General features: G+C 51.1%; 1 protein-coding gene across 1 annotated transcript; it reads left to right on the forward strand.

The window, feature by feature from the left end:
* Positions 1-6,883: 6,883 nt before the first annotated feature.
* LOC138814883 (cytochrome c oxidase subunit 6A2, mitochondrial) lies at positions 6,884-8,008 on the forward strand. The gene is made up of 3 exons (XM_070003979.1): positions 6,884-7,000; positions 7,430-7,566; positions 7,882-8,008. The coding sequence occupies exons 1-3, from the start codon at positions 6,928-6,930 to the stop codon at positions 7,963-7,965; spliced, it is 294 nt and encodes a 97-aa protein (XP_069860080.1). The 5' UTR covers positions 6,884-6,927; the 3' UTR covers positions 7,966-8,008.
* Positions 8,009-8,820: the final 812 nt, after the last annotated feature.

Consider the following 8,820-nt stretch of genomic DNA (forward strand, 5'->3'; position numbering starts at 1 on the left):
CCTTTCCGTTTCCGGTGCTAACCTCTTGGTCCAAGTCTGTCCCTCGTTCTGTCTATACTTGAGAACTTGAGTAGCTGGTATCTAGGAAGCGAGGTTCTCTCCAGTCGTGGCAGAAGTAACTGGGAAAGCATCCCTGACAGGGGCAGAGCTGCGAGAAAAAGAGACATCAGGATTTCCAAGAGTCTCCAGCTAGCCCCTGCATTGTAAAGTTGTGCCACCTGAGTGGTGTGGCCTAAGTATAGCACCGGCCAGCCAACCTCCCAGGAAATATTGCCAAAGCTTACAGCGTCTATGTAGGCCCCAGCCAAGACCAGCTATCCTGCAGTTCCCAGAGTCTTCCATGTGCTGGAATTGTGTGCTGACTATACAGCCTGTCTCCCAGACTTCATCTACCATCAAAGCAACTGCAGTGAGGCCAATTCTTAACCATTGCTCAAAGTCTGACATAGGTCTGGCTAAGCACCATCAGGTACACACTGGTGAAAGACCCTTCCCAAAATGGGTCTTGCTTCAACCTTAGCTCCAAATCTCATCCAACCTCATGAGTGCATCAAGTATGGGGAGGCCTGTGACCACAGCTCTGCAGCTGTGGCTGACTTGGTTAAATGTCAGCTGGTGCACACCAGCAAGAAGCCTGACCGCTGTGGGAACTGTGGCAAGAGTTTAACCTTAGCCCTAATCTGTTGAAGCACCTGTGTTTGCACAGATGTGAGAAGCCTCCTTATCTCTGTGCTTGGTGGGGACAGCTTTGAGCACAGCTCCTACCTACTCCAGTACTAGTGTTCCCACACTGGTGAGAAGCCCCGTGATTGCTGCCAATGTGTCAAGAACTTCAAAAGTTCACACTAGCGTATCCACAATGGAACACTGGCCCTTCAGAGGTCCTAAATATTGTCCTAGCTTTAGTGAGCCCGAATACCAGGGCATCCACCTGGGTGAACAACCCTGAACAGGTCCTGAATGTGAGCAAAGCTTCTACCATAGCCTCAGACTCCTTAAACACCAATATTTATTTACACATGGATGGGAAGCCCGTTGATGCCCTGACTGCAACAGGAGTTTTGTGGGCAGTTCAAATCTGCTGCACTACTAATATTCACACAGGCCAGAAGACTTACATTAGCAGCAAGTATGACAAGTCTCAGCCAGAGTTTTTCACCTGCTTATCCATAAGGTGATCCAAAGTAGCAAACCCCAGGTCTGCCTTTACAGTGTACCCTTTGCCCACAGCCCTAACCTGGGCCAGCACCAATGGACACACCAGGATGTCAGTGTCTGCTAATATCCCTGGTTTCAATATTAGATCAAGTTTCAGCTCCACTTTTGATCCAGTCCTCAAGAGGACCAGGATCTCTAAGCAAACCTCCTTTCTGGTCCCCTCTCCTCTGGGGCTGTTGATTTAGAATGATGTTGGGATGCTGGAAAGCCTCTGCATCTTTCCCAGGCAGGACTCAACACTAAATCTATGATCACTGCTTTGAAATTCCAGATTTTTTTAAAGCCTTTACGGTGAGGCTATAGCACGTGTCTACCAGCTGCAGAGTTTGCTGAAGGTTAGAGGTATCCACTCTTGGCGTAGGGGATATAGGACATCTGCAACTGATGAGCAAGTGTCTTCATAGCCTAAAGCAACAGCTATTTCTTGCTGGAGAAATGAGATTAGAGCCCATGGGTTCTTGTGAGGCCTGCAGAGGCAGGAGGTTGGAGGTGGGCATTCCTGACATTCAGAGGGGGCAGCAAGGAAGCAATGCCCTGGCAGAGGGTAGCAGAGTATTTGAACTTGGGCTTATCATGGAAGTTGTCAAGATGGCCCCATCTCTACTGTTGAAGCTAAGATGATGGAACCCAGGGCCAAAGCAAAGGACCAGGAGCCTGGTCTGCTGAGCTCAGGAAACACTTTATGGCATTTCTAGACAGAGCAAAAGCCTAGGACTTGTCATCTGCCCTTTGTCTCTTCTCTCACAGTGTCCCTCCCCAGTTTTTGGTTTTTTTCCTGTCAATACAGTAAAGAATGACTATTAGGGTCTGAACATGACCCTTCAGTCTGGAGGAGGGCTGTCCACACAATGTGTTTCTACTGGTGATACCTCATATATGTGGGAACCATAGAGAGGGTTCCCAAAACACCACTGAATCTTTGAGAATAGAGGCCAAGGTATGAGGCTACGCCACACACCTGTCTGTGTGATTGAAAGAGGCACAGACTAGCCCTTTTGAGGCTGAAGAGTGAGTTGTCTGAAGGACAGTCCTTCACCATTAATCCATTTTGTTCTTTGGGCCTCCCCCTGGTCCTATTTGGCCATTTTTCCTCAGGCTTACTGTACCCCCACAAAGTTGAGGCTGAAGAGGAATATCAAGTGTTCCCACCTCAGCTTCTAGGAGTGTCCAGGCTTGTCTCTTCCTAGCTGTGTGACTTTGCCTCTTCTGGGCCTCGGGTTTCTTCATCTGTAAATGGACGTAAGCTACCTCACCAGGTTGTGGCAAAGACCCCATGGATACACCTGTCTTCCTGAAGCACCTGAATTGGGGGTGACTCTGCAAACCTCAGTTCCTCTCTCCCTCAGGTCTAGAAGGCCTGTGATGGTAGTTTCAGAAAGCACTGTGGCAACTCATGCACCAGCTCCTCTGAGGTTAGAGCCCTGGGGTAGCTTGTCCTGTGAAAGTGATGGAGTCAGGACCAGTAACCGTGAATAATGCTGGCATTGGAAAAGAAGTCTCATCTGGTGACATCTAATGCACTGTCTCTTCAACTGAGGAGCAGCAAATGCCCCTGGGCATTCCTTCATTGACAAGGAAAGGGGTCCTGATAGGCTCCTATCAACAGCACTTTAAAGAATACAACCCAATTTTGAGTTGGAAGCCACAGCCTAGCATGTAAAGGCAGCACTCAATAAATAATGGCTATAATCAGATTTTGTTTTTCTGCTTACTCGTGGTCCCATCGAGTCAATGCAGAGTGTTATCACTCCTGCAAAATCTGAAACTGCAAATAGGTGTTACATAGGTGGTAAGGGTGGACTTGGGAGCCACATAGGTTTGCACAGTTACTTTAAAGAGATGGATGCTAACCTCTCCCATTAGAACAGGAATGCCTGGGCTCTATCTCCTCTCCAATTGCAGAAAATAGATCCTGACCAGAAGGGAAGCAGGAGGGAGGGGTTTGACCAGCAGGTGTTTGCCCAGCCTTCCCTGTGCCCTGAGATGTGAGCAGAAGCAGCCTCACTGTGCAAGCCTGTGAATAGTCATTAGGCCTGAGACAGCACACTGAGAAAGTGAGCTGAGAGAGCACCAAAGTGAGTTGTATTAGGTTTTTCCTTCCTGTGACAAAATACCTGAGGTAAAAATCTTTAGGGAGGGGGCTGGGAAGGTACTTCAGTGGTAGAGCGCTTGCCTTGCATGCATGAGGCCCTGGGTTCGATTCCTCAGCACCACATAAGCAAAAAGAAAAAAGCTGGAAGTGGTGCTGTGGCTCAAGTGGTAGAACGCTAGCCTTGAGCTGAAGAGCTGAGGGACAGCGCCCAGAGTTCAGGCCCCACAACCAGACCCTGCCAAAAAAAATCTTGAGGGAGGGCAGGCACTGGTGGCTCACGCCTGTAATCTTAGCTACTCAGGAGGCTGAGATCTGAGGATCACAGCCCGGACAGGAAAACCACTGGAAAACCGGAAGTGGCACTGTGGCTCAAGTGGGAGGGCACTTGCCTTGAGCTGAAGAGCACAGGGTCAGCACCCAAATCTAGAGTTCAAACCCCACAACCGACCAAAAAAAAAAAAAATCTTGAAGGAGGAAAGAGCTTTTTTCTTCTTCTTCTTCTTACATCCAACATCACAGGGAAGGTATAGCAGCGCAGTAACAGCTCATATCCAGGTAGCCAGGAAGCAGAGGACGAGAAGGGGCTGAGGACAAGATATATCATTCCAGGACACACCCCAAGTGACCTATTCCAGCAGGCTACCTCCTTCCTTTCATCACCTCCCACCATCATATGATAAACCCATCCAGGGGTTAATCCATTCATTGGGTGAGAGCCCTCAGGACCTAATCACTTCCCAAAAGAACTTCAGGGCTTTGTGTTCCCTAAACAGGTGGTCTACCACTTTACAAACAAGCCCCCAATACAGGAGACTCTCATGAACATTCTATATTCAAATGGTAGCATGATTATTTCCACTCTGGAGCTATTATGAATAGTGCTAAGAATATTCACGTACAAGTTTTTTGGTGGAATGTGTATTTTCCATCAACTTTCCATTTTCCTGAAGTTCTGCAGACAAACAGCTCAAGAATGGATGGTTGGGGCTGGGAATGGGCTTAGTGGTAGATTTCTTGCCTTGCATGTATGAAGCTCTGGGTTCAATTCCTCAGTACCACATAAACAAAAAAGGCTGGAAGTGGTGCTGTGGCTCAAGGTGTAAAGCACTACTAGCTTTGAGCAAAAGACGCTCAGGAACAGTGCTCAGGCCCTTAGTTCAAGCCCCAGGAGTGGCAAAAAAAAAAAAAAGGTGGTTGTTCCCTTCCATTCAGTGGCCTAGACAGTGGGAACTTCAGACCAGTCCAGTGGCAGGCTGGGCACTGTAATCCTCAGTAGGGAACAGCTGGATAGGCACTGAGAGTTCCTGCACCCTTCCAACCTGGAGTATGGTTTTTGTTTTTTAATTTCTCTTGAGTATATAGGAGTGAAAAGACTGGAATGTGTTAACTGTGTTTAACCATTTGAAGAATTTTAAAGGATGTTTGATTTTTGAATCTTATAGAAATGGAATTGACTGAACATATTCTGTTCTTGTTTGTATGACAGTATTTGCAAGGTTTTCCCCAGCACCTGCATGTGGCTGGAGCAATTTGTTTTTTAGTGTCATATAGTATTCTACTGTTTCAATATTCTGTGTTATTTTGTTCCACCCTGTGAAAATTGCTTTTTTTTAATATCATATGGTTGAACTCCTAATTTTACAAGGCCTGCTGAGTTCAGAGAGGGACGTAAATGGCCCAAAGCTACTTGGAGCTGGTGGCAAAACTCAGATCTCTCCAGATGTGGTCTGCTTCCCGTGCCAGGGCAAAAGTGTGGCTGGCAGAGCTGGGACGGGGTGAGGCACTGATCTCTAGTGCAAAACTTCAGAGGACACCAGAATACTCCGCAGTCGTGATAATGTGATGCTCTGTGTGTGTGTGTGTGTGTGTGTGTGTGTGTGTGTGTGTGTGTGTGTGTGTGTGTGTGTGTGTGTGTGTGTTCTTAAATTCTGTGCCAGAAGTTTGGGTCTTTCCACCTAAGCTTCCTTTTCCCACGCTTTCCACCTGGAAACGCGCACGGCCTCCGGCCGTTAGGGGGCAGAGTCGTCCGGCTCTCAGCGGGTCCCTTTGTTTCAGTCCGGTTTCCAGCGCAGCAAGAATCCACTAGTGTAGAGAAAGGAGGTGGGACATGCGCATGCGCGGACTCTACCCTTCAGCCCGCCCCGCCCTGCCCCACCCCGCAGAGTTGTCACTCTTGCGGGTGATGCAACTGGATCCAGGCGGCGGGGCAAGCCTTCACCGACATGGAGTAGTCACGGGGTGCGCTCAGAGCTAACCCTTTCCCTAGTGTCAGGCCTGGGGGCGCTCGCTGCTCTGACCACCTCGCCCCTTGCAGGGAGGGAATCGGAGTGGTGAGGGCGGCTTGGGGGACGGCTTGGGGGACGGGGACGGGGGATGAATAAATCAGCAGGGCGGGCCGGAAATAGAGCTCCTCATAACTGAGGCTGGCGTGGATGTCTGGCGAGCTCCTGCGTGATTGGCCTCCAATAAACAGTTAAAAGTTTTTCTCTTACAGATCTGTTGGACAGATGACACCTAGAATAATGTGCTGTCCACCATAAGTTCCTAAGTTGTTCCAAGAGCAGAGGGATAAGCCTGTCATCATGGCTGGCTCCAACCCATCCTCTCTGAATCTCCAGTCCGCACGGCCTTTACCATCATGGAATTGTCTTGGGACAGTTCCAATCTCAGATGTTCATTCTGTCCTAGTGGGACTCATGAACAAACTTTACAGTTAATAGGCTACTCGATGTGATTGCCATTTGCTTTGGGAAATGTGGTCATAGTATATAATATATCAAGGAAGAAGCAGAGAGAAACACACGGAGTGGGCTGTCTACACCGTGTCTGAAAAGCTTGGCTTACTGCACACTAGTGGGTTTGTTCTTCAGTTTTCCCATAGTAAAGAACAAACTGAGCTAGAAACCCGAAGCTTTCCCAGCAATTCAACTAGCTAACTGTGAAAGAGAGAAAGAGCTTATTAAAACAGTGATGGGAAATGGTAAACCGTCTCTACAACACCTTAATAATAACAATAGAATTATATTTTTAAAAAAAAAAACAGTGCTGGGTACAAAGACTGCACTGTCTCTACACAGAGGGAATTAAGACAAAACCAAGCCAGGCATGGTTCTATACCCCAGTAAGCTCCACATTTCGGAGGCTGAGGCAGGAGGGTTTCAAGTTCAAGGTCAGCTTGAGCTATGTATCAAGACCCTGACAAGGGAGGTAGCTTAGTGCTTGGGTTGAACCTAATTGCAGGAAAAACAAAAACCACCACAATCAGCTTAGAAAGGTACAGATGACCTGAGCGAAAGGTTCTGGGTGCATAAGCCAGTGCTCCAGTCACTGGGAATAGAGACTTAAATAAGATAGTTAACCCACAACTATTAAAAATAATTGCCAAGTGTACTTTAAATATTCCCCTACTGGAATAAAAGGCACAGTGCAGTGTTTCTGGAGAGGACCTCCGGCTAGCCAGGCCCCATTTTAAATATAGAACATATCCCCCTCCCCCTAAAAATAGCCATCCACATTGTGCACTCAGCAGGTGATTGGCTCAAGAAGGAGGGGGTGGGGGGGAGGCGAGGTCTGGGTGAAGGAGAGTGAAAGGGCAGAGCCCTCATAGCTTCACCGCAATGGCTCTGCCTCTGAGGTCCTTGAGCCGAGGCCTGGCCAGCGCAGCCAAGGGCGACCATGGCGGGGCTGGAGGTGAGTGAGGGCTGGGGATTGATCCTGTGACTCACTGGCTTTGTCTATCTGTTCCCTCACCCCTTTTTGCCTTCCCATGAGTGTGGCCCCCTCACCCACTGGCAAGTCCCCTCTGTCCTAGCTGGGTGCCAGTGGCTCACTCGTGTGATCCTACTTAGTGGGCTGAGATCTGAGCCAGCCGGAGTAGAAGAATCCCTGGGGCTCTTGTTCCCAATTAACCACCAAATAGATAAATAAATAAATAACATCAGAAGCGGAACTGTGTGGCTCCAGCGGTAGAGTGCCAGCCCGTCTTGAGCACTGAAGCTCAGGGACAGCGGCCCCAGACCCTGAGTTCAGGCCCAGGACTGGCGCATGCGCGCACACAAACATCCCCAGTCCTGCAGACCCATGGCTGCCAACTTCTCCCTTGCTTTTCTTCCCGCGCAGCCAATACCTGGCGCTTCCTGACCTTCCTGCTGGCACTGCCCAGTGTGGCCCTGTGTTCCCTCAACTGCTGGCTGCACGGGGGCCACCACGGACGCCCCGAGTTCATCCCCTACCACCACCTGCGCATCCGCACCAAGGTACGCGCGCGCGCGCGGGGACGGGGCGCGGGGACGCGCGGGGGCGGGGCGCGGGGACGCGCGCGGGGGCGGGGCGCGGGGGCGGGGCGCGGGGACGCGCGGGGGCGGGGCGCGGGGACGCGCGCGGGGACGGGGCGCGGGGACGCGCGGGGGCGGGGCGCGCGCGCGCGGGGACGGGGCGCGGGGACGCGCGGGGACGGGGCGCGGGGACGCGCGCGGGGGCGGGGCGCGGGGACGCGCGGGCAGGTGGGTGCGGAGCTCGGGTTGGGGATAGATGGACGCCGACCCCTCGCTGTCCGTCCCCCTTCTCCGCAGCGCTACGCCTGGGGAGACGGCAACCACACGCTCTTCCACAACCCCCGTGTCAACCCCTTGCCCACCGGCTACGAGTATCCCTGAGATCCCGCCGCCAGTCTCCAGCCCAATAAAGAGGTGGACGCTTCATGTGCTCTGGCGCCTCCCAGGGGTCGGGCGGGGCCCGGCGCGGCGCGGCGCATGCGCGCGGGGCATGCGCGCGGGGCGGGGGCACCGAGACCGTCTTCTCCTGGCCGGGATGTGGAGGGGCAGATCCCCGGCCGGTGGGCGGGCCTGGCTCCCTCGGTTAACAATGGACTCTCCCTGGGCTTTCACCGACGCTGAGTGACTTAAGCCTGTCAGTTCCTGAGAATCTCAGATTCCTCCTTCAGAGAAGTAGCAAGACTTCATAGGCGTACACCTATGACTCTATTAGTTTGGGAATCACCAGCTCCTTTCTAAAAGCCTGGTTCTCCTGCCTGGCTTCTGGGAGCCTCATTTAATCTGGGCGCCAGTGGCACATGCCTATAAACCCAGCTACTCAAGAAGGAGACTAGACCTGAGGATCTATCTAGCTTCAAAGCCAGCCCAGACAGAAACATCTGTGAAACTCTTATTTGCACTTAACCAGCAAAAAAGCCAGAAGTGCAGCTGTGGCTCAAGTGGCAAAGCTCTAGCTTTGCGTGGAAAAGCTAAGGGACAGCACCCAAGCCCCAGTACTGGCATAAGAAAAAGATTGGGGGTCGGGGGAGGGCACTAATTCAAATAAGCTCTGGGTATTCTGTTCACATCCTAGGACTGGTGTGCCACATCATTCACATTCACCCCCTACACACATACACTTTTTTGATCTCTCTCCCCCCCACTTACTGCATCAGCAAGAAAAGATGTGCTCTAGCCCCACCAAGTATGAGAAAGTAGAGAGGACTTTTCTTACTTTCTTCCAACCCACAAGTAGAT

This window comes from Dipodomys merriami, unplaced genomic scaffold (assembly GCF_024711535.1).
Source record: "Dipodomys merriami isolate MVZ:Mamm:240054 unplaced genomic scaffold, mDipMer1.0.p SCAF_62, whole genome shotgun sequence".
Classification (NCBI taxonomy): Eukaryota; Metazoa; Chordata; class Mammalia; order Rodentia; family Heteromyidae; genus Dipodomys; species Dipodomys merriami.